This window comes from Carcharhinus amblyrhynchos, chromosome 7 (genome assembly GCF_965287045.1).
Source record: "Carcharhinus amblyrhynchos chromosome 7, sCarAmb.v2.hapA, whole genome shotgun sequence".
Lineage (NCBI taxonomy): Eukaryota > Metazoa > Chordata > Chondrichthyes > Carcharhiniformes > Carcharhinidae > Carcharhinus > Carcharhinus amblyrhynchos.
Genome location: NC_137330.1, coordinates 37,655,009 through 37,681,616, shown reverse-complemented (window position 1 = coordinate 37,681,616; position 26,608 = coordinate 37,655,009). Strand labels below are relative to the sequence as shown.

General features: G+C 42.4%; 1 protein-coding gene across 3 annotated transcripts in view; it reads right to left on the bottom strand.

Moving 5' to 3' along the window:
* Window positions 1-26,608, bottom strand: part of greb1 (growth regulating estrogen receptor binding 1) — a 264,880-nt gene that overhangs the window by 135,401 nt on the left and 102,871 nt on the right. For 2 of the 3 annotated variants that reach the window (XM_080192166.1, XM_080192168.1), the window contains exons 3-5: window positions 12,280-12,439; window positions 7,658-7,771; window positions 1,905-2,081 (exon numbers count right to left, since the gene is read on the bottom strand). In XM_080192166.1, the coding sequence (XP_080048292.1) occupies window positions 1,905-2,081; window positions 7,658-7,771; window positions 12,280-12,439 (451 nt within the window). The remainder of the gene's footprint in view (window positions 1-1,904; window positions 2,082-7,657; window positions 7,772-12,279; window positions 12,440-26,608) is intronic. The other variant, XM_080192167.1, reaches the window with a different exon arrangement.

Here is a 26,608-nt window from a genome sequence, read left to right as displayed (position 1 = left end):
TAGCACAGTGGTTAGCACTGCTGCTTCACAGCTCCAGGGACCTGCTTTCAATTCCTGGCTTGGGTCACTGTCTGTGTGGAGTTTGCACATTCTCCTCGTATCTGCGAGGGTTTCCTCCAAGTGCTCCGGTTTCCTCCCACAGCCCAAAGATGTGTGGGTTAGGTTGATTGGCCATGCTAAAATTGCCCCTTACTGTTCTGAGATGCGTAGGTTCGAGGAATTGGCGGGTAAATATATAGGGATATGGGAGTAGGGCCAGGGTGGGATTGTGGTCAGTGCAGACTCAAGGGTCCAAATGGCCTCTTTCTGCACTGTAGAGTTTCAATGATTCAGCAATGCCTCTCACATAGCAACTAAAGTATCAACAGAGGCAGCAGCCATTTGTTAGATGACAAAAATTTTACATCTTCATACACCTGCCATCCCACCCCCAGTGGAAGCATCAAATTCTGACCATGGAATTTTCAAGTCCTGATGGTGAACACGAACATAGTTTCTCTCAGGCTTCTTAAAAATTTTGCTCCTTGGAAAAACAGATTGTGCAAATGTGCATTTTATTTTCTTCTGAGTGCTCAAAATGAGGTCATCTAAACTCTGCTGCCCATGATATAATTTGCACAAAAACTTGGTCATCCTCCTCTCTGCTTTGGCTTCTGATTAAGCAAACCTCACGTTTAAAATTTTCATCCTTGCTTTCAGATTCTTCGATGGCCACATCCCTCCATATCTCTGTAATTTCTTCCAGCCCTACGATCTTCTTGAGATATCTGCACTCCTCTTTTTCCTGGCTTCTTGAGCATCCCTAATTTTGATCACTCCACCAATGGATCCCTTGCCTTCAGTCGTCAAGCTATTGGGTTCCGTTGCTAAATCACTTCACCTCTGTCTCCATTTTTAAGTCACTCTGCAAAATCTACCTCTGTCTCCAAGCTTTTGGTCATCTGCCCTTATGTGGTTTACAGTCATATATTGTTCAGCAGTCGGTTCTACCAAAGGAGCTGTGTAAATGCAAACTGATGTTGTTATGGCAAAATGTTTGAATCATAATTACTTATTAAATTTAAAAGGCTTATGTATTTTCTTTCAATTGAAAACCATTTTAAAAATCATGTGACCTCTCATCTTGTTTGCCTTTCAAGTGCTGCAGTTTGTTAAGAGTTCAACCAGATAAACTGATATGAACAAACAATCTAGCCAAATGCACATTTTATTGAACGTACTTAAAAAAAAAATCACTTTTAGATTGAATAAGGTGGTTTATTATTTAATTTTATTCCCTGAAGGGTTGAAAGTTTCATTTTTTAGCCCTTCAGCTGACAATTTCATAGAACCTCTACAGTGCAGGAAGAGGCTATTTGGCCCATCGAGCCTACACCGACAACAGTCCCACCCAGGCCCTATCTCTGTAACCCCGCATACTTACCCTGCTAATTTCCCTGACACTGAGCACAATTTACAACAGCCAATCCAACTAATCCACACATCTTTGGACTATGGGAAGAAACCAGAGCACTTGGAGGAAACACATGGAGACAAGGGGAGAATGTACAAACTCCACACAAACACTCACCCAAGGCTGGGTTTGAACCTGGGTCCCTGGCGCTGTGAGGCAACAGTGCTAACCACTGTGTGCCACCCTGCCATCCACATTATTGCACTTGGGAATGGGACAGGTTGAAGGCAGGATTTTGATTTTGCAGATTTCTATTGTATTTCTATTACTAAATGATCAAACTGAATGCAAAATTTGCACCCCAACCATTTTATTTTAAAACTGGCGAAGATAAGTTTGGCCTGAGCTGACCTAACCATGAACTGGGGCTACATCCGGACGTAGCTTCACGTAAACAATAACTTCTTCGTATTAAGAATATGAAAGATATTGTGACAAAGAAGAATCTTACCCAAGAGAGCATTTCGGCCATTATCGTCTGGTAAAAATCGTTTATCCACAGCACAAACTAAAAGGTGCTCAGGAAGGTTGGGAGACTTGGCACCAATTAGTAGGAATCCTGATGGCACCTCAATCTGCTCATTCGCAACAGAAACAAGTCGCAAGTCCTTTCCTGCCTGACAGAAGCCTAAAACAAAAAGTTGTCAGCATCAGACTAAAACAATATCATTTTCCTTCCTCAGGCCTGAAAAGAAGCAAAAACAGAAAATGCTGGAAAATTCTCAGCCAGTCTGACAGCATCTGTGGAGGGAGAATAGCGCCAACATTTTGAGTCTGGATGACCCTTCATCAGAGCTGAAGCAGCAAGAATTGCAAGCAGCGGCAATGAATTTCAGCATTTATAAACTAACTGGTCTGCATCTCGTCAAACAATCTCATTCATATGGCGAGCACGGTCAACTACAAAATATTGTACCTGTTAGAAAATTTAAATACGCAGCACAAATTCATAACTATAGCTAGAACAACACAGAAAAGGTATGAATATATCTTGTCCTGCATTTAGTATTATTTTATACATCAATTCATTTTATCATAAGTGTGATTTTTTAAAATCAGAATTACTCATTTTTATCCTGTCCAGGTTCTTAAACTTTTCTGCACTGTGAATATGTAAGCTTTCCCTGTACAGGCCAGTTGCTGTTGTTATGGCAACTCATGCAACCACAATGCAGAGTTTGGCATCAGAAAATCGGGCAGCATGGTGGCACAGTGGTTAACACTGCTGCCTCACAGTGCCAGGGACCCAAGTTCAATTCCCAGCTTGGGTCACTGTCTGTGTGGAGTCTTCACGTTCTCCCCGTGTCTGCGTGTGTTTCCTCCAGGTGCTCTGTTTTCCTCCCACAAAGACATGCTGGTTAGGTGTACTGGCCATGCTAAATTCTCCCTCGGGTGTACCTGAACAGGCGCTGGAATGTGGTGACTAGGAGAGTTCATAGTAAGTAACTTCATTGCCGTGTTAATGTAAGCCTACTTATGACAAAAATAAATAAAGTAAACTTTTTAACTTAAATCATGGTAAAAGTTGACTTGTGGTGCATACAGGTGAACCTTTGAACATGTAGGACCAATCCTGAATATGTGAAACAGCATTAAAGATAGATTTTTGGCCAATTACTTGATTTATTCCAGTAGAAACAGGTAAGTAGTTTTAAGCTTTTGTACAAACAAAACAATGAACTTGTTTATATCAATGAGGTGAAATGTGAATGAAATCAAGGCAAAGGGTTTCTGAAGGGAAGAAGTAAAAAAGATAATAGTAAGTAACTGCCAGATTAACTGCTTAGTTAACTTAGAAACTACGTTGTTTCGTAAGGAGCAGACCTACCCGTTCTCTGCAGGCAGATGCGATAAATCAGGCAAAAGAAAGAGGGAAAATAACTGAAAAAGATGATGGCCAAGATCTCCTTATTTAAAGCTGATTCATTGATGTCACAAGTAGGCTTACATTAGCACTGCAATGAAGTTACTGTGAAAATCCCCTAGTCGCCACACTCCGGCGCCTGTTCAGCTATACCAAGAGAGAATTTAACATGGCCAAAGCATGTAACCAATACACCTTTCGGACTGTGGTAGAAAACCCGAGTGCCCAGAGGAAATCCATGCAGCAAGAATGTGCAGACTCTGCATAGACAGTGACCCAAGCCGGGAATTGAATCCAGGTGCCTGGCTAACCTACAGCTAACCATTGTACCACTGTGCTGCCCCTCTTGTGCTAGAAACAGTTCAATAGTTATTGTTACTTGTGGTTTAATTTTATACCAGGAATATCTGTAAAATTGATAACCCACTCACCAGAAACTAACTTATTAGAAGCATTATTTTAACCAGAAACATAACTATTGCTCTATGTCCCCCAGATAGCAAAGAGAAGTATGTATTGCTTAAGCTGAAAGGCTACTACATGAAAATGATCATATTACAATGAATGCATGCTGGAGAACTTGAAAGAAATCTGAACCTTGGGCAGATTAATTTATGGAATTTTCAGACCTTCGATGCTTGTGATTGATATGCAGGACTATTTACCCAAGATGTAATGGAATTTCTCAGGTTGCAAAACTAGTTATCAACTGAGTAGTTCCTTCTTGCGGAAAAATGCTGGAAAATCTCAACAGGCCTGACAGCATCTGTGGAGCAAGTACAGCCGATGTTTCCAGTCTAGATGACCCTTCTCAGTTTAGGTCAGAAACTCCTAAGTGTTTTATAGAGCCCGCCTGGATCATAAGTTTTGAATTTAGCTAGGATAAGCATGATATGGTTCATCTCACATATGATTCAAATGGCCGACCAGGGAGCTTTTATCAAACAAAATTTATGTAAGAATATAGTTAACATGTTTGGAAAGAAAATTAGCAATGACTTTTATCAATTACAAACAAAAACAAAACAACCACGATACTGTATAACCCTTAACAAAAATATCTAAGATGTTCTAATCAAACCAATCCCATCAACAAAAAAAATCCTTCCACAGGTTTAACACAGCAAAGACTAATGTTCACGTGATACTGGAACGGAGTCCTTTTGATGAACACTTCAGTTCTCCTGAGACATTCAGGACGGTTTGAAGTTAGTACAGCTTCGCAGAACACCCCGGAGACTCTCTGGTCAAACCACCAACAGCACAGTTCCTAATCCAGGAAGATTTTTAGCTAGCCAGCAGCATTTCCCAAAATTAGGGAGAGAGAGAGAGAGAGAGACACTTCTTTCCAGCCTAACGTCCCTTCTAAAACTAAACTCGGCAGCTCAAAACAAAAAATGGAAGACCTCCTGTCACCTGACCTGCAAACATGCTTCCTTCTGACAAAGCAGAGTCATAAAACTAATTCCCAAAGTAAAAATAAACAACTCCCATTTAAGCCACTTCAGGGACTTCTCAAACAACTTGGTGCCACAATGAGAGCTAAGATCTACAGACAATATGATTTTAAAATATACTTATTTTACATTAACTTCACACAATAATAAATCAAATTAAATCAAATCAAAGATAGAGACAGCATTGGTGGGTGTTGTCAGTTCTCGAGATGGCTGGGTGAAATGTAGAGTTGGAGGTGGGAGGAGTGTGCAAGGGGATCCAGAGAGAAACTGGAGGTCTTACTCTAGCTGAACGAAAACTGCTGAGCCTTCCTCTTTTAGCATGAGCTGGCACTCACAAGGGCTGCCACAGCATCCCAGGTGGGGGGCGATGACCCTGCCAGAAAGTCTGCTTCTGGACCGAGGGGAAGAGTGAATTCCAATTCTGTTGCACACCATCCAGCAGTCTGGTGAAGGCTCTCTTCAAAAAGCAAAGCGCAGACTTCCTTACTACCATCTAGACTTGTTCTGGAACAAGTGGCATGGTAGCACAGTGGTTAGCACTGCTGCTTCACAGCTCCAGGGACCTGGGTTCGATTCCTGACTTGAGTCGCTGGAGTTTGCACATTCTCCTTGTGTTTACGTGGGTTCCCTCCGGGTGCTCTGGTTTCCTCCCACAGTCCAAAAATGTGCGGGTTAGGTTGATTGGCCATGCTAATAAAATTGCCCCTTCGTGTCCTGAGATGGGTAGGTTAGAGGGATTTGTGGGTAAAATATGTAGGGATATGGGGGTAGGACATGAGTGGGATTGTGGTCGGTGCAGACACAATAGGCCGAATGGCCTCTTTTTGTACTGTAAGGTTTCTATGATTTCTATTAATTGCTGGGGAGCCATTTATATGGGCCTTTCCAATGACGGTAACAATTATGGGGGGGTGGGGGGAGGAGTGGGACTGGGGGGTTGTTGGTGGGGGGAGGGGAGGGGACAAATTAGAGGGAGCACATCATGAGCCTGGCATAAAAACACATTTGTGCATAAAAACATTTCCTAATGGGGCATAAGATTTGGTCAGAATCACTCGGTTTAATCATGCCAAAACTGACTCTGCTAAATTCTGGTAAGATTCCGTCCAAGATGACTCACTCACCACTCACAGACACACACAAGAGGCAAATACAGCTCATGGTGATGGGACACTTTTACAAGTTACAAAGAAATGAACACAGTTTGTAAGAACCGTGACTGGCTCATCTCGGTGCAGGCCTGTAGAAGAAGGGCTTCTTCTCCTTTCTTAGCTGGGTGAATCAATAATCAAAGTTTGATATCAGAGTCATCGCAGGATTGCCTTGGAGAAGTGGATTTTCAGCAAATCACAAAGCTGGTTACTTGTAGTCTTGTTACTGGGAGGCTGATTTTCTATACCGGTGAACTTGAAAAAGAACAAGCTTAGATACCTTCTGATGTTGCTGCCTTTAGTATTAGACACTGATGTTACACTGCTGTTGTTATATATTGCAACCCTGTTTGCAGACTGACTGGTCCTCCCTGGTGCTTGGAATAAGCAGATTCAGATTGATTATCTGAACACAGTTTCGATAAGGTGACCACACGATCAAAATACTTCTATTACCCACCCAACATGATCCGAAGTTCAAAGCCACAATGAAGGATGGATGCTGACATTCACGCCTACCTATGATGAACTGATTTCTCTGTAGCCCTCTGTTATTTTGAGCTGGGAACAGGGAATCCAAGAGCCCATAAATTTTGCATTTTGGGTAAATCCACAAAGGTGTGAATTTCACAATTGGATTTATCTTGATATGTCCATTCATGAGAAACACTTCACCCGTGATCATTAAATAAGGGATTTTATAGACTTGAGGTAGTTCTATGCAGAAATTGCAATGATCACCTGACCCTGGGCAGCCAAAGCAGCAGACTTTGCATACCCCTTTTTAAAATAAAAAGCAATTCTAGAGAATTCTCTATTTAACAGAGTCTGTGCTTATATTTGTGAATACACGTCTTTACTGGGCATGAAACAATAGATATAAGGATGAAAAGTAGCTCAGACACATTATAGAAAAACATGTAAAAAAGACAAACTGCATAAAATGCACAAGCTTACAATACCAACTCATTTGTTTGTTCAGCTTTTGTTTAACACATTTGCTTTATGCTTTCAAAATTAAAATCAAGTCTGAATGTAGAACACTCCAAACATCAAACTGGGTTTTGTTATCCCAAGACACATGACCACAAGCTTACCAAGTTTTCAGGCTACAAACGTCATTCTCAGAGAAGTTGAGACTCAGCCTTGAGTGACTGTAGATTATACAGTCAAAATAATTCACAATAAAATCAGTTAAAAAAAAACAACAAAGTCTCTATCACGTCATTCCATCATGACACAGTTAACATCTGAATAACCGTAGAGTCCAGTGGAAGTAGGATCAATGCAATTGCAAAACAACACTGGAAACATTAGAAATACCAATAAACTATTCTCAAATATCATTCAGTGCCATAAAAGCAGTGTTAAGTGTTGGAACAAGTTCAGTACCATTCTCCCCAGTGTGTGTCTTAATGCGAGAGAAACCAGTAAGATAGGGGAGAGAGGGAAATAAAATTCAAAAGTTATTGTATGTATGTAATTAGGCAAGAGAAAGATGGGATGATTTGATATCATGTACTTTTTTTAAAAGGAGGGAAAAAAGTCTCAATGCTCATTCAATCCCTAAACCAGCTCTTGTCCCACCTTGTCCTCAGTTATTTCCTATATTTCCCAAGAAAAGAACTTATTATGGCCAGGTTGATTGCCCTCAATTATCAGTCACTCTTGATAACACGAAATTCCACAGAAAACCAGGATCCTTTCAGCAAGAGCTTTCTGTACTTACCATCAGTGGTACAACACCCTTCAGGGGGAGGCTTCATTTGATACGGAATGAGAGGGCTACTGGACTCTGATCCATCGTCCTCCTCCTCCTCCTCGTTTCCTGGTCTTTTGCAAGCTGTGTTAGGTAGAAAGCCATCTGTATTACCAGTACAAAAATTCAATTCTGCCCAACATTTCCAAATTTGTGACCAGTTAATCTGACTAAATTTCACATTCATAGAACTCCTACTATGCAGAAGAAGGCCCATCGAGTCTGCACCAGCAATCCTGCCCCATATATTTACCCTGCTAATCCCCCTGACATTAGGGGCAATTTGACATTGTCAATCCACCTAACCTGTATATCTTTGGAGTCTGGGAGGAAACCCAAGCAGACACTGTGGGAACATGCAAACTCCACACAGGCAGTCACCCAAGACCGGAATTGAACTGGGTCCCTGTGCTGTGAGACAGCAATGCTAACCGTTGTGCCACTGTGCTGCCATTAGTTACTGTTGAATTCTTAAAAACAGAATATTTGTAATGAGGTAAATGCTCCTTATATGCTATATATGTTAGGACATGCTGAGAACTAAACTTTAATCTTTCTGGACAGCACATAATTAATATATTTTCCCAAACTACATGTTCATATGTTCATTATCATACTCCAACATGAAGATCTTGATCTGTGCCTGCAGAGGATGAAGACCATAAGGAACCATACTAATAAGACAGGATGTGATTTTCCTCAACTCAGCTTATGTTGGAAATACATCCAAGAGTACTCAGGAATGTTTAGCATTGTGGCCCAGCTCTGAGTCACCACAGACCAGAAGCAGCGTTCTCATTTTGGTATAAACCCTGTAAGTTTATACTTCAATCAGCCAGAACATCCGGTCACCCTGGTCAGAGAAGTAGAACAGCTGCAGGCTGACCCCGGGAGATTCAAATTGTCCGGGATTGCAAGTAGGGGCTATCCCAGAGCTAGAAAGATGTGGCAGATTTCAGGCCCTTTATCACATGGAGTCAGAGGAGGCTCAGGAAAATCAGTCTCACTTTAGTGGTATTAAGCTCCAGTCAGTTTGGTTAGCTTATCCACTGAATGCAGTTTTCAGGGCAACACTGTCAACTAATGATACATCACTCTAGGTTACCCAAGAGAGCAATTATAAAGGACAAGGTACACCTTGTTGTGTAGATGACCACATGTGCAGGAAGCACCACTATTCGCCCAGCTTGAGAGCTGGGATTCAGAGTTTGAGCGTCAGCCGGGCGCATAGTGGTGCATCTGCGAGGCTGAAAGGTTCGAGAGTAGATAGCACAGTTTTAGACGTGGTCACTCCACAACTTAAGGAAGTGCAGTCAGAGGGGGAATGGATGACCGTCAATCAGAAGAAGGGAGACATACAGGTGGTCAGGAAAGCCCCTGAGTGCTTTTTCTGCGTTGAAAAATGGTGAGGGTGACAATTCTTCTGGGGAATGCAGCCAGAGCCAGGATCACAGCCCTGTGGGTGGCTAACCATTGTGGGTGGCACAAGGGCGGAGGAGTAAGAGTGGAAGAGAGATAGGGGTAGGAGATTCAGCAATGAGGGGTGCAGACAGGCATTTTTGTGGCCAAGATGGTGTGTTGCTTCCCTGGTGCCAAGGGCAAGAATATCACTGAATGGCTGCAGGACATTCTGAAAGATGAAAGTGAGCAGTCAGAGGTCATGGTTCATATTGGTACCAACAGCATTGATAGAAAGAGGGATCAAGTCCTCTAATTGGCGTTTAGAGAGCTAGGTAACGGATTGAAAAGCAGGATCTCAAAGATTGTAATCTCTACGTTAGTCCAAGTGCCACATGCTAGTCAGTATAGGAATAGGAGGGCAGAGCAGATGAATGTGTGGCTAAAGAGATGGTGCAAGAGGATGACTTTAGTTTCCTGGATTACTGAGTCTCTTTTTCGAGAAGGCGGAACCTGTACGAGTCAGACAGGTTGCACCTGAACCGGAACGGGACCAACAACTTTGCAGGGAGATTTGCTATTGCAGTTGCGTTTGTGGCAGATACAAGGGGCTCAAAACATTGGATGCCTTGGAGGATTATAGAAAGGTGGGTACTTGCAAAAGAAATTAGGAGAGCCAAGAGGAGGCATGAAAGAAACACTGGCGAGCAAAATAAAGGAAAATCCCAAGGTGTTTGATAGGTATTCTAAAGGCAATAGGGTAACAAGGGAAGAATAGGGTCCATAAGGGAGCAACTTTGCAATCTGTGTGAGGGGCTGAAAGATCTAGGTGAGGTGTTGAATCAGCATTTTGCATAGGTTCACTATTGAAAATGACACTGTAGGTACAGAAATTAGGGAGGGGGATATAATTGAATTAACATTTAGAGGGAGGAGACATTAGCAGTTTTAGCAAACTTAAAAGTAGATAAATCCTCAGACTCAGATGACATCCATCCTAGACTGTTGTGCGAGGTAAAGAAGAAAACTACAGGGGTTCTGTTGCTAATTTTCAAATCCTCAGGCCACAGGAGAGGTGCCAGAAGACAGGAGAACATTTAATGTGGCACCATTACTAAAGAAGAGAAGTAGGGAAAAAAAACAGGTAATTACAGGTATAACTCCATTGGTAGGGAAATTATTGAAAAAATTCTGAGGGACAGAATCAATCTCCTCTTAGAGAGGCAAAGGTTAATCAAGGATAGTTCAGCATCGTTTTGTCAGGGGGAAATCATGTCTAACAAATTTGATTGAACTTTTGAGGAAGTGACTAAGTGTATAAGGAAGGGTAGTACACTTGATGTTGTCTATATGGGCTTCAGTAAGACTTTTGACAAGGTCCTACACGGGAGACAGATCAAGAAGCTAAGAGTCCATGGGATCCACAGTAATTTGGCAAACTGCATCCAAAATTGGCTTAGTGGCAGGAGGCAGAGGGTGATAGTTGAAAGTTGTTTTTGAAGCCTGTGTCCAGTGGTGCACCGCAGGGATCGGTGCTGGAAAATGGGATTAGATGCTTAATGTCTGGTGCAGATACAATGGGCCAAAGGGCCTCTTTCTGCTCTAAAAATGCTGATCCTTCAGCATCTGAAACACTACAAAATCAAATGCACATATGCAGCAAAAACATAAAATGAATGAGTTGCTTAATAGCTAACAATTGTCGGCATCTGCGACAATTGATTAATCCAGACCAGCAATGGAAGCATTGACTCTGTATACATTAAATTTAAAGCAGACACCCTCGTATGCAAGACGAGCCTTGTTACTACAACTGAAAAATTAATTTATCTCAATACAGTCCACACCTAAGTTTGTATGAAATATTTGATTAATTCCATTTTAGTTCAGATATATAGAGTACAGCACAGTAAAAATTTGCATAATGATATAATTTGAATTCGGTGATCTTGAATTAAGAGTTGGCTCATGTTCTACACTTTGCTTTGTGGCCTGTTGATGATTCTTTTGTCTGTAAGGAGCACCCAACAATAAATGCAACGTTTATTTAGTCATTCTTTTACACTCTGGAATGGAAATTTACTTTGCTCCTTTTTTGGCTTGAAATAGGCACAATGCTGTCAGCATGTGCTAAAATGCCCACAGTTCACAAGAAATTGGTACTAGGATCTCAACAACATGCTGCCAACGAGCTGCAGATGCCCACTGGGTATTGAGAGGTAATTCACCTATTCCACAAGGATGAAGTTGGGTCATTGGTATCGGCCCTGGCAGTGGCTATTAATTATATGTGGATTGTGAGGGTGGGAGAATGGGGTGAAGAGGGTGAACAGCTAGGACAATCAGAAGGTGGGGGGGGGGGGGAAATGGGCAAACAGAAGAGCAGCAATTGGGAGGATGCTGGCGACAATGTTCAGGGCTCTTGCGGAACTGGAAGGAGCAACCTGGCTACACCCAACTCCACATTCAGAAAAGTTTCTTTTTTAGTTTACTTTTTGGTGGCAGCCTCCAGCTGGCCTTTTAACGATTGCTAGTTAGATTGCATATAAACTTAGGTAAACTGCTCACAATGGGCAAAGTAGCAGCTGTATTCTTGCTCAAAGAGTTGTTGAACGCCCCACCACCCACTATTTGCATATGCAAAAAACCTAACAACTCGTTTCAGTGCAGGCCCTGAATGCCTACACTAAAGTGTTTACCAAATGACATGCAAAGAATTCTGGCAAGGAACATCACTCTCAACACTCACTTTTTGACAGCATGGGTGCCCATTTTACACAAGTAAAATAGGCACAGTGTTAACAAATTTCCCAGCTTTAAAACTTAAATGTAAAATAATGTACAGGGGGAAAATCCTGCATGTTTGCTATATACAAGTGAATAATTTTAAAGGCTGTATTACAGACTATTTCTGAAATTTCTCTTCTCAGAACAACTGTGATGTTAGATAAGGACCAATAATGATGACCAAATGGTCAGAAAATGGAACAAGACAAAACTGCACACTTACAAGTCTTCAAACAATGCAGGGTTACATAGAATTAATTTGAGCCACAAGCGTGCTACCTATCTGAAAAACGGAAACTAATCAGTCTTTGCTCTTTGAAAAAGGAGCATGTGTGAATTCCATAGCTGTTCTTAGGCTTATAGAGGTATTAGTGTCATTTTTAACAAAAAAACAGCCATGATCTTACCTTCTAAATTAGAGGTCAACTGGTGCTCAGCCTCTAGATATAACTGGGAAAAGACAGGCCTGGGGACCAAGTTGTTTGAACGCAGGGAGGCTTCAATAGAACTGTGCAGAACTTCTTCAAAGCGCGTTGTCTTCAGTTGCCCGGCATATGAGTTTCCCATCTTTATAAAAACAGAAACAACTAAAAACTCAGAAGCCCCTTACCAAATGAACTGAACACAGAAAGCAGGGATAAAAGTTTGAAACCAATTTAAACTATTCAAAGAGGCATTATAATTTTCCTTCAGCATTTTCTTAACCACGCTCAGTAAAGCAGGACTCCAACAGCTCCCTGCTGGTAAATTACAGGAAACCCTGTACTCAACAGCCCAGGGCAAAGGGACTGAGGAGCTTAACACCCTTTTTATGGAAGTTATTGACATCTAATGTTACAGATTAATGAGGCATGCAGCAGTAGAGTGCACACATTTTTAAAGCAGCAATAAACTCTGTCTACAAGACAATCTCATTGTACCATGTAAAAGGCAGCAACAACCACTCAAATCTAAATATCTCTAAAGCCGAGGGTACATGTTTGTTTTGTCACATGGATCAGTCTAGACTAGGGCCTGAACACTTTAGATTTACTTTATGGACTATTGCTAATTACTTGCCTTACTTATTTTCTAGGACTGGTTGGTTGCAGGCAGTTTATATTGAACATTTAAGGCACCAATTGGTCTGAATTCACAAACCTTAAAAAAATTAAGAACGTGATGGTTTGTATTTGTAATCCTTTAACAAAGCTAAAGAACACAACACAAAGTGATATAAATGACAGTATCTAATAAGGACAGACTTTGCAAAGATATTATATCAAAAAACAGCTTCACTGAATGATGTGATTTGAGTATTCCCAGATGACTGTCTGCCTTCCTATTTTCCCTTGGTGACTGTTCTGTCTATTGTCCCATTAAGTCATAAGATTAAGAGTACCATCAAACTTGGAAGTAACCACAGATATTGTGATCCAGGGTTATTTTGTACCATTCATGGGAGTGGAATACAACTAGTGGGTTATTACTGAGACCTTATACTATTATCTGAATTTTTTCCCATCATTAGTGCAGCCACAGTCAAGGAAAAAATTTGAATACTTTTTAGAATTTTAAATAAAACCGTTAGAAATATTTCCACTCCTTTGGAGGAGTGGAATGCAGTAACTAATACAACTCGTGCTGACAGTGGTCAGAGACGTAAAAGAGGTTCCTATATTTCACAGAGAAACTTAATCATCAACTGATATAAAAAACAACATTGAATGAATTTTTCCTGAGGTAGCTTCTTTTCCAAATCATGTCTATGCTAGTAAAAAAACATACAAACGTCTGAGGTCACGTACCAACCAACTCAAGAACAGCTTCTTCCCTGCTGCTGCCATCAGACTTTTGAATGGACCTACCTCACACTAAGTGGATCTTTCTCTACACCCTAGCTATGACTGTAAAACTACATTCTGCACACTCTCCTTTTCTTCTCTATGAATGGTTTGCTTTGTCTGTAAAGCAGACAAGAAACAATACTTTTCACTGTATACTAATACATGTGACATTAATAAATCAAATCAAATGGTGAAATGAGTCATAAAAGGCGAATTTGTTTCAAACAACAAACATGAACCGACATCTGGCCGTAAACTGGGAGATAGAGTCAGATATTTCCTTCTTATGGTAGCGTGTTGCACCTGCCCCAGAAACACAACAGCACAAAAACTATCACGATGGTGGTACCAATCTGACAGGCTACATGCATTCCCTGTAATGACGGCAACGTTTTAAGGTTCAACAAGAAACTGGAGGATGAAAATAAGGCTGGCAAAAACAGTTGTCAGAGTTTTTGATAGGTTAATGCCTGAAGAACATTACCACAAAATCTGTGATGGAGTCCGTCTACCTTCCCTGTGGCCACCAACTGCAAGTTAACGTTTTTAACTTTAAAAACGTTTTGTGAAGGCAAAAGAAAGAGAAATTCTCCCCTTGAATATGTAGGTGAGGCTCTGGAAATGAATTGCTGGTGATCCTCGGGACTCCTGGCTCATTTCCAGACTAATTTCAAATTACACAAATAGAATGGAGTTGACAAATATGAATCTGGTAACAAGCAATTATCCATAATTATACTTCTATGTAAATTGTGCTGAATGTGTTGAAGTTTGAATTTGTTATAGACTTCAACTTCACTGGAAATCAAATCTTGGCTTATTAGTTTTCTTGACCTGTCCCTTCCACAACATAAACATCAAATTGCACTTCAATATTGTACATATTGGCTGGTAATTTGCGGTCAGTTAACGTAAAGGTGATCACTGATGACCTTGGAGAAGCTGTCCTGAGAGAATTTGTGATAACTGTGGTGAAACAATTACCTCTTTTGCCATGCAACTGATTATAGTACAGTTTGTAAGGGATTTCCAGAGGCAGGTTGCACTGATCCAGTCAGGCTGTTGAATTTGCCAATCACAGAAAAGAATTTTCAAAAATAGCAAACAAGAAAATAATAAGCACAACGACTTGTATTTATAAGGCACTTTAATGTTATAACATGCCCCACAGCACTTCTTAGAAGCATTAAAAAGCAAAAATTGGCATTGTGCCACAGAGGACAATGTTAGAGTAGATGGCCAAAAGTTTGGCCATAGAAGTGGGCTTTAAGGACAGATAGAAAGGTGGAATTCAAGTTTAGGGCTCAAGCAGCTGAAAGCATGGCCACCAATGATTTTTTATTCATTTGCAGGACATGGGCATCGCTGGGTGGCCAACATTTATTCTTTATCCGTAGTTGCTCTTGAGAAGGTGGGGTGAGCTGCCTTCTTGAGCTGCTTCTTGAACTGTTGCAGTCCACATGCTGTGGGTTGACCCACAATGCCTTTAGGGAGAGAATTCCAATTTTGACCCAGCGACTGCGAGGGAACGGCAATATATTTCCAAGTCAGGATGATGAGTGGCTTGGAAGGGAACTTGCAGATGGTGGTGTTTCCATTATCTGCTGCCTTCGTCCTTCTAGTTGGAAGTAGTATGGGTTTGGAAGATGCTGTCCAAGTATCTTTGATGAATGGTGGACCAATTAAAATGGGGGATGCTCAAGAGGCCAGAATAATAGAAAGGGCTGAGACCATGGAGGAATTTTGTGACTGACTGCCAGTTAAGTGATGCCTCAAAGTAGGTCCGCGAGCACACTGATGCTGAGGGACTAGAATTGGTGCAAGGGCAAAGGCAGCAGAGTTTGGATGACCTCAAGTTTACAGAGACTAAAATTAGGGAGAGAGCCAGGAGTATATTGGAATAGTCAAGCATAGTAGTAGCAAAGGGCTGGGTGAAGATTCCAACTGTGGATGAGCTGAGACAGGAGAGAGATCAGATGAAATTAGAGGTGAAATAAGTGGTTTTGATGTTTGTGCAGAAATGTGGTCATAAGCTCGAAGCTCAACACAGGAAATGACACCAAGGCTCCAAAATCCTCACAGTTACAAGAAAGAGGGACGGTGGTACAGAGTTAAGAACTGAATATAGTAGCTGTGGTCATCTCGAGATCCCGAGAATTCCTTGGAGGAAAATTCTGCTCATCCATTACTGGGCATTAGATAAGCAACCTGATAATTTAGCGACACTGGTGGTGGTGTGGTTGAACTGCCTGTCACGGGTGGAATAGGCAGAGTGCCTGAATAATCAATCCACTTTTCAAAAACTTTACAGGGAGCAAAATAAATTGGGACATACAAATGGAGTCAAAGTAAAAGCTGAAACATCAGGAAGAAGCGTGAGAGAAGTGCATTATTTAAAAAACCTATTGAAAAAAAAAATCAAGAAATTGATCATAATGGAGAAAGTAAATAACATTCCTCTAACTTCTCAAGGTTAAACCAGTCATTCAGTTGACTATTCATCGTTAAAAACCAAGTTACACCTCACTGAACAAGGCTTAACATTTTTATAGGGTTTCTAGCAGTAATATGAGAGTGAAAAAAGATTTTTAAGACAGTCAGCTCAGAGGGGTGAAGAGTGGGGGGCAGGGGAGTGCAATGTCATTTTGGCGTGTATTTCGGGAGCACGTGATTCTAGCGCGTATTTGAGGGGAATGTGATTCTAGCGACTATTTGAGGGGAATGTGATTCTAGCGATATTTGGGGAGGATGCGATTCTAGCAAGAGTTTGGGGGGATGTTACATTAGTGAGTATTTCGGGAAATGTGATTCTTGCAAATATTTGAGAGGATGTGATTCTAGTGAGTATTTGGGGGGGGGATGTGATTCTAGCGAGTAATTGGGGGGGGATGTGATTCTGGTGCGTATTGGGGGGGGGATGTAATTCTGCTGAGTATTTGGGGGGGGATGTGATTCTAGCGAGTATTTGGGGGGGATGTAATTCTGGTGAGTATTTGGGGAGGGGACGTGATCCTACATAAGAACATAAGAAATAGGAGCAGGAGTAGGCCATCCAGCCCTTCGAGCCTGCCCCACCATTCAATAAGATCATGGCTGATCTGTCGCGGCTCAGTTCCACTTTCCCGCCCTCTCCCCATAACCCTTAATCCCCTCGCTTATCAAAAACCCATCCACCCGCGTCTTAAAAATATTTAGCGAGGCAGCCTCCACCACCTCAACGGGCAGAGAATTCCAGAGATTCACCACCCTTTGAGTGAAGAAGTTCCTCCTCAACTCCGTTCTAAACCGCCCCCCCTTTATCTTGAGGCTGTGCCCCCTAGTCCTACTGTCTTTTTTGAGCGGGAAGAGTCTCTCCACCTCTATCCTATCCATCCCATTCATCATCTTATACGTCTCAATGAGATCTCCCCTCATTCTTCTAAACTCTAACGAGTACAAGCCTAGTTTATTCAGCCTCTCCTCATAGCTCAACCCCCTCAACTCCGGTATCAGCCTAGTAAACCTCCTCTGCACTCCCTCCAAGGCCAAAATATCTTTGCGCAGGTGCGGCGCCCAAAACTGCACACAGTACTCCAGCTGCGGCCTCACCAATGCCCTATACAGCTGCAGCAAGACCTCCCTACTTTTATATTCAATCCCCCTTGCTATGAAGGCCAGCATCCCATTCGCCTTCCTGACCACCTGCTGCACCTGCAAGCTGGGTTTTTGCGACTCATGCACAAGGACCCCGAGGTCCCTCTGCACCGTCGCCTGCTGCAGTTTTTCGCCCCGTAAGTAATAGTCCTTCCTACCATTCTTCCTACCAAAGTGGACCACCTCACACTTGCCAACATTAAATTCCATTTGCCATTTCCTGGCCCATTCGCCCAGCCTATCTAGATCCTTCTGCAGACTCTCCACACCCTCCGCACAATTTGGGGGGGATGTGATTCTAGCAAGTATTTGGGGGGGATGTAATTCTAGCGAGTATTGGGGGGGGGGGGATGTGATTCTCATGAGTATCTGGGGGTGGGATGTGATTCTAGCGAGTATTCGGGGGGGATGTGATTCTGGTGAGTATTTGGGGGGGGATGTGATTCTGGTGGGTATTTGGGGGGGATGTGATTCTAGCGAGTATTTTGGGGGGGATGTGATTCTGGTGGGTATTTGGGGGGGGGATGTGATTCTGGTGAGTATTTGGCGGGGATGTAATTCTAGCGAGTATTTGGGGGGGATGTGATTCTAGCGAGTACGGGGGGGGATGTGATTCTAGTGAGTATTTGGGGGGGGTGTAATTCTAGCGAGTATTTGGGGGGGGATGTGATTCTAGCGAGTACGGGGGGGGGGATGTGATTCTAGCGAGTATTTGGGGGGGGTGTGATTCTAGCGAGTACGGGGGGGGATGTGATTCTAGCGAGTATTTGGGGGGGGGTGTGATTCTAGCGAGTATTTGGGGGGATGTGATTCTGGTGAGTATTTGGGGGGGGTGTGACTCTGATGAGTATTGGGGGGGATGTAATTCTAGCGAGTTTTGGGGGGGGATGTGATTCTAGTGAGTATTTGGGGGGCATCTGATTCTGGTGAGTATTTGGGGGGGGTGTGATTCTGATGAGTATGGGGGGGGATGTAATTCTAGCGAGTATTTGGGGGGGGGGAATGTGATTCTGGTGAGTATTTGGGGGGATGTGATTCTAGTGAGTATTTGGGGGGGATGTGATTCTGGTGAGTATTGGGGGGATGTGATTCTGGTGAGTATTTGGCAGGGGATGTAATTCTAGCGAGTATTTGGGGCGGGATGTGATTCTGGTGAGTGTTTGGGGGGGGATGTGATTCTGGGGAGTTTTTGGGGGGGATGTGATTCTGGTGAGTATTTGGGGGTGGGGATGTGATTCTGGTGAGTATTTGGCGGGGGGGATGTGATTCTGGTGAGTATTTGGGGGGGATGTAATTCTAGCGAGTATTTGGGGGGAGATATGATTCTGGTGAGTGTTTGGGGGGGGGAATGTGATTCTAGTGAGTAATCGGGAGGGATGTGATTCTAGCAAGTATTTGGGAAGATGATGCAATTTTAGCAAGTGGCATTTTTAATAAGCATTCATTATAATGAATAACAAAATGCAAATTCAGGATTTCCGCATTCAGTTGCGCCAGTGCAAAATTGCGAAGTTGCGGTCAGATTCAGAAGGCTTATTATGGCAAACACAGACAGTTTGCCATCAAAAGCCCCAAAAATCCCTAAACAGTTGCTTTTCATCATCATTTCATCGAATCCCTGCAGTGCAAAAGAGGCCATTCTGTCCTCACCGAATCTCTGACAGAGCATCTTATCCCCAGGCCCTCTCCCCTGCTCTATCCCTGTAGCCCCACACATTCACCATGCTTAGTCTATCTAACTAATGTATCTTGGGTCATTAGGGATCAATTTAGTTTGGTTAATTCATCTAACCTGCACATCTTTGGAATATGTATGGGAGGAAACCGGAGCACGTAGAGGAAACCCATGCAGACATGGGGAAAATGTGCAAACTCCACACAGACAGTGACCCAAGGCCAGAATTGATCCCAGATCCCTGGAGTTGTGAGGCAGCAGTGCTAACCACTGTGCGCCAACCAGTCCTCTGAAAAAGTTCCGATCAAAATTCTGTTTTCTGATTCTGATATTCTAAAAAAAACTGTGTGTGGAATTTTCCAGTCTGGTCAGCGGTGGGTTTTCTGGTGGTGGGGAAGTGGAAAACTCAAGAGAGAGGGCAAAAGTCAGAATCCCATCGGCGGGGTAAATCAATTCAGAATGTCCCCCTCACCACTTTCATGGCAGATGCACACAGTCCAGAATAGGAGGGGGTTGGGAGCAGGAGGCTTGTGTAACTAGAGGATGAGAAGGATAGACCCATCCAACAGAGGCGACTCGCATAACCAAGGATCTACTAAAGGAGACTTTCCTAGCTGGAGATGAGCAAAAAACAATGCCTCACATGTCTGTGCTTGTCAGGAGAGGTGGTGGATCATATCTGCAGCATTTTGCAGAAGTGTCGAACGTTCCATGGACCGGGAGGACATCCCCTATCAGTGCATCTGAAGATCACCATCACGTTCAATTTTTTTGCCCGTGCAGCATTACAGGAATCCACAGTAGACCTATGCAACATCTCACAGTGCTCAAAACATCAAGGTATCGTGGAGGCAAACGTGCCCTCTACACGAACATAATATTACATAACATAACGACCATCATCCCAGTACCAAAGAAAAGCAGGCAGCGTGCCTTAATGATTATTGTCCAGTGACTCTGGTATCCATCATCATGAAGTGCTTCGAAAGGTTAGACATGACACAAATCAATTCCTCCTCCCGGATTGCCTGGATCCACTATTATCACCGCAACGGATCCACAGCAAATGCCATCTCCCTGCCCTACACTTAACCCTGGAACACCTAGATAACAAAGACACCTATGTCAGGCTCCTGTTCATAGACGACAGCTCAGCCTTCAACATCATTATTCCTTCAAGACTCATCTCCAAGCTTTGTGGCCTGGGCCTCGGCTCTTCCCTCTGCAACTGGATCCTGAACTTCCTAACCCACAGGCCACAATCAATATAGGTAACAACACTTCCTCCACGATATCCTCAATACCGTTGCCCCACAAGGTTGTATTCTCAGCCCCCGACTATACTCCTTATACATCTATGACTGTGCGGCCAAATTCCCCTCCAACTCAATTTTCAAGTTTGCAGATGACACCACCATTGTGCGTCAGATCTCAAACAATAATGAGACGGAGTACAGGAAAGGGATAGAGAATCTTGTGAACTAGTGCGATGACAATAATCTCTCCCTTAATGTCAACAAAACGAAAGAGATAGTCATCAACTTCAGGAAGCGTAGTGGAGGACATGCCCCTGTCTACATCAACAGGGATGAAGTAGAAATGATCAAGAGCATGAAGTTCTTAGGTGTCCAGATCACCAACAACCTATCCTGGTCCTTCCATGCCAATGCTACAGTTAAAAAAGCCAACCAATGGTGGATGTAGAGAGGATGTTTCTTCTTGTGGGAGAAGCTAGAACTAGGGGTCACAGTTTAAAAATAAGGGGACACCCATTTAAAAAACAGAGATGAGGTGAAATTCTCTCTCTCAGGTGATCTTGAGTCTTCAGAATCTTCATCCTGAAAAGGCAATGGAAGCAGAGTCTTTGGATATTTTTAACACAGATGGATAGATGCTTGGCAAGCAAGGCAGTGATAGGTTATCAGGGGTAGGTAGGATGTAGATTTGAGGTTATCAGATTAGTCATGATTCTATTAAAAGGCAGAGCAGACACAAAGGAGGCAAATGCTGACTCCTGCTCTTTGTTCATATGTTTGCATTAACCAAAAGCTGTGCAAAAAAAAAATGTGCAAATGAAAAGTGGACAAGATGGACACTGCAGTGGTGGCACAATGTGCAGCACAGCTGCTTCACAGTGTCAGGGTCCCTGGTTCGATTCACAGCTTGGGTCATTGTCTGTGAGGAGTTTGCATGTTCTCCCAATGTCTACGGGGGTTTCCTCCATTTTCCTCTCATAGTCTAAAAGATATGCTGATTAGATGCATTGGCCATGTTAAATTCTCCCTCAGTGTACCCGAACAGGTGCTGAAGTGTGGCAACTAGGGGATTTTCACAGTAACTTCATTGCAGTGTTAATGTAAGCCTACTTGCGATGAATAAATAAATAAACTTCAAAAAAACTGCATTGGTGTTTGATACTTCCTACAAAAATTATTGGCAGGCACCGTCAGGTTACACTTGCTCAGAGTTATGCCAGGATCATTGTGTAGCCAGTTACTGATTTATTTGAAAATTGTCCCTGGTGGATCATCCTCTAATTTTCCATCTTGCGCTCTCTGGAAAACTCCATTTTGCAAGACAATAGTTGGCATTATAAAGCAGCTTTAATATCCTACAATATCCGAAAGTGCTTCAGCAGAGTATAATCAGAAGAAAAAACCGACGCCGAGTCAAAGGGGGCCTATGTTAGGGGAGATTAACTGTTTTTTAATCAGGTTTTTGCCAGGTTTTATGGAACCTCTCAAACAAAAGGGAAAAAAAACAGTTTAGGGAAAGAATTTCTGTCCTTGGAAAACTGGACCTAATATTGATTAGATCCAACCAGTGCAGCACATCCACAGCAGATCTGAGCAGGACAAAATACTGTGCTTCTCCATAACATATCAGTTCAATGATTATTATTGAGCATCACAAAGTATAGACCAGGAAGTTTAATCTATAATTGATATTTAAATGTCAAATTATTTACATAAAGTAACAGCAAGAGTGGAAAAAGATGTGAATAATAGGTACATATGAGACAAAGTAAAGAAAACTCTTTAAAAATTATATATGGAGTTAGACTCCACGCTCATGAAAGTTAAAATTATGAACATATATACAAACACATAAAATACAAACAGAATTCCCCCTTTGGTTTCAGAAGCCTATGTTGTGAGTACAGGTTAGAAAACCTGGGACTCTTCAGCTTTGGAAGGAAGTCTTTGAGAGAGGGTGATAAGGATTTTACCAGTGGAACAGAAAAGATTGATCCTGAGCACTATTTCACGTAACAAGAGGGCTAGACAACACAAAGCGAAACCGGTTAAAGGTCAAGTTAACACGCAGGTCAGGAAGCTCTTATACAGAGTGACAGAATGATTACAGAATTGATTCAGTAAACAACTGGATCCTATGACTAGAGATAAAGATGGGGAAGGGACAAGAATTGAACTGAGCTAGGTTAGTAAGTTTGCTTCCATCATGAATCCATCAGAGTTGTGAGTTACTCAGCAGTGCCAGCAGGGAAGTGCCAGTTGCTGCTGGCAATGTGTCCACCTGAGACACATGATCACTCTCCAAGGAACATCAGCCACTTGTGGTTGTTGGCAGGGTGTACGTACGTGGAATAGTTGTTGCAGGGTCCGGCTCCTTCCTGATGATGGGTTATTCAGTTAAGCACTAAGTGCCTTTGAATAAGGGACCCCCCTCAAAACCCAGCAGTAACACTGACAGGGTTTGTTCTTTGGGTTTCCTGCATGACATGTGGCATTAATTGCACACTTAATGGCCTCAACTGGCAACTGGATGGGATGGTCACCCATGAGCCTTACTGCCCTAGACTTATCAGGGAAGAGCTGGAAAGCTGGTGGGGTCCTCAGTCACCATCCTCATGCTTGAGCTACTTGTAGGCATTGAGTTCTGCCTACAAGTAGCTGTCAATTTCAGAGGAGTGATGACAGCAAAGAGTTTTGCTGACATTATTATGCAAATTCTGTGCTAATATTTTGGAAGTTACCTGGACTGTACCATGTGATTGTGAAATTAGTGCATTGGTCTAATAAGTTTAACTATTAACAAACAGTAACTTAAAAATGACTTCAAAGTATAAAAATTAGGTAAATTAAGGTATCCATTACCTTGGATGTTATTTGTAGTGTTTTAAAATGTCTACTGTCACTAATGTACTTGCATTACTTTGTAAAACATTTATTTTAAAATGGCAGTCAAAATCAACTATATGATGATATCAATAAATTGCACCCCACCATCAGACTCACCATGGACTATTCCCCAGAATCAGTTGCATTCTTGGACACACGCATCTCCATTAAGGACGGTCACCTCAGCACCTCACTGTACTGCAAACCCACAGACAATCTCACAATGCTCCACTTCTCCAGTTTCCACCCTAAACATGTTAAAGAAGCCATTCCCTGTGGACAAGCCCTCCGTATACACAGGATTTGCTCAGATGAGGAGGATCGTGACAGACACCTCCAGACCCTGAAAGATGCCCTCATAAGAACAGGATATGGTGCTCGACTCGTAGATCGACAGTTCCGATGCGCCACAGCGAAAAACCGCACCGATCTCCTCAGAAGGCAAACACGGGACACAGTGGACAGAGTACCCTTCGTCGTCCAGTACTTCCCCAGAGCGGAGAAGCTACAACATCTTCTCCGGAGTCTTCAACATATCATTGATGAAGACGAACATCTCGCCAGGGCTATCCCCACACCCCCACTTCTTGCCTTCAGACAACCACACAACCTCAAACAGACCATTGTTCGCAGCAAACTACCCAGTCTTCAGGAGAACAGTGACCACAATTCCACACAACCCTGCCACAGCAACCTCTGCAAGACATGCCGGATCATCGACATGGATACCATCATCACACGTGAGAATACCATCCACCAGGTACATGGTAAATACTCTTGCAACTTGGCCAACATTGTCTACCTGATACGTTGCAAGAAAGGATGTCCCGAAGCATGGTACATTGGGGAGACCATGCAGACGCTACGACAACGGATGAATGAACATCGCTGGACAATCACCAGGCAAGACTGTTCCCTTCCCGTTGGCGAACACTTCAGTGGTCACGGGCATTCAGCCTCTGATCTTCGGGTTAGCATTCTCCAAGGCGGCCTTCACGACACACGACAGCGCAGAGTCGCTGAACAGAGACTGATAGCCAAGTTCCGCACACATGAGGACGGTCACAACAGGGATCTTGGGTTCATGTCGCACTATCTGTAACCCCCGTGACTTGCCTGGGTTTGCAAAACCTCACTTACTGTACTGTCTGGAGACAATACACATCTCTGTAACCTGTGTTCAGTGCTCCTTCCACTCACATTGTCAGCCACTTCAGGTCTTGAACAGCAGGTTAGGTGTAAGGATTCGCATTCTAATCAGTAGTCTCTAAACTGTCTGTGCTTTATATGCTCTGTCTGAGGCCAGAACTCTCCATTCACCTGACGAAGAGGGAGACCTCGAAAGCTTGTGAGTCTATTAAATCGGTTGGACTAAAACCTGGTGTTGTCAGACTTTTTACTAAGAACAACCTACCATGGTTGGCCTTCAAAGGTTGAACCTAAGTGATATCCAATCCTAATTCAAGTGAGAGACAAATTGTGGTCAGTTTCTGATCGTTCAACTTGCATTGTTGCTGAACATCAGAATAAGTACTTAGCCTAGTTTTCTTTAGCAATGTCCTGCATTATATCCAAATGATAATTTGTTAATTAAAATCAGTTGCCAAAAGTTATAACTATAGTCCTGTCCTATAAAGCTAAATACCTCACTTTGAGTGTTAAAATAAATTACTGTATTACCTTTTGTTTCAACCTTACTTTAGTAATTTACTGTTGCACAACACTTCTGGTGACATTGTTAATTCAGCCAATAGCTAGTTTACCTTGGAGTAAAACCTGGAACTATTTTAGCTACATACCTCTTACAATTCTTCTGTTACTGTGCCAGCATGCCCAGTAATGTTGCCAAGGGCCTTGGCTGTGTCACCCAAGAGTATAAAACCTGTTTGACCTAAGTGACCTAAAAGGCTCAAATCAACCTAAAATCATGGAAGATGCAAGGAATTTTGCATGTCAAAGGGTTCTTTTCTTTCCGACCTTTGGGCAGATTTTGCTCCAGCTAGGCTCATTTGTATTTTCTCATGCAAAGTGAATGTCCCCACACACACACACACATACACACACACACACTAAACTGGGAACCTTGCATAACTTTTCTTTCTCTTGGCAAACATTCTGGAGCTACACGTTGCATTCAGACTCCAATCTTGACCTGGACCACAAAGCATGAATCAGATCAAATCTATGACCTCTGAACAATATAGTTTATTACCACCATGGATGCAATTATCCACTAAGGCACTGGACAGGCAAAGGCAAATGCTTTAAGAATTAAATCATTTTACAAGTTATGAGGTTAAAAGAGTTGCATGATTACTCTATTGTAAGGCTATAGAGATGATTGCCAACATTATCCCAACTTGACTTAATTAATTCTGTTGCCGAGTGCAAGGACTTGCAGCCAATCGAGGAAGTCTTGTTTATCCTTTAGATGACTGCCATATTCTCGCTGAAATCTATTTCTAATGGCCAACATATACCAAGAGGTTGCGAACATGACTTCTGTTTGCTCACAATGGACCAAGTTATTATCTGTGCCAATTCAGGCACACAATGCATACACATTATATTTGGTTTCAATGAGTTAATCGTGAACATGTAACCCCTAGCTTACATATAAAAGTTCTAAACAACACAATGCCAAACTTAAAGGCAATACTTTGGATCAATAACATTTTTATGCCAATTCATGGTTAATGAACATCATTATATGATTTTGTATTGTTAAACAAAAGGACATGAGTTTGATATCAGTCCCATCAAGGAGTTCTCAAGATAAAAGAAAAAAATGCCCGAAGAAAAAAAATCTTGAATCTGAATGTGATTTTGGCAGCTGAGTTTTCAAATGGACTAGCATATGTATAGTGCCTCATCATAACGCTCAGAAATTACTCCAGGCACTACTTATAGTCTGCAAGTTGTCAGTTGCCCTAACTATTAATACAATTCCTTAACAATGCTGCCACTAATGAAATACTGAAAAAAAAACACAGAAGTATATTTGCCATGCAGAGTAAACTGCATCAACCAAAGAATGCCAGGCCATCTTAGCACAGCAGCTCAATCTGCCAAAGCCAATGGATTCCTAATCTGAATGTTGATTCATGCTGTTTTCATATTTTATTCTTGTCATCAACATTAAATGGAACAACTTAATCAGCCATGAGTAAAATCCTAGATGGTACAAGAATCTTCTGCATACTCCTCCATAAGAACCTGGCAATTTCTCAAAACAAGGTACCTTCACTGGATTTGGAGTGCAATTCAGCCATATCTAGAAATTTTTCTCTGATTCCATATGTTGTAATTCTGTTGAGGCAGAATCTTCAGAGTATGGGTTCCCAAATAACAAGGCCTGTTTGCAAATTTCATCCAGGAGTTGGTTTATTTTGTCTATGTTCCCACAACTTCCAAACAGCAACCTTGAAAGCCTTTCAACTGCTAAAATCCAATGGTTGTT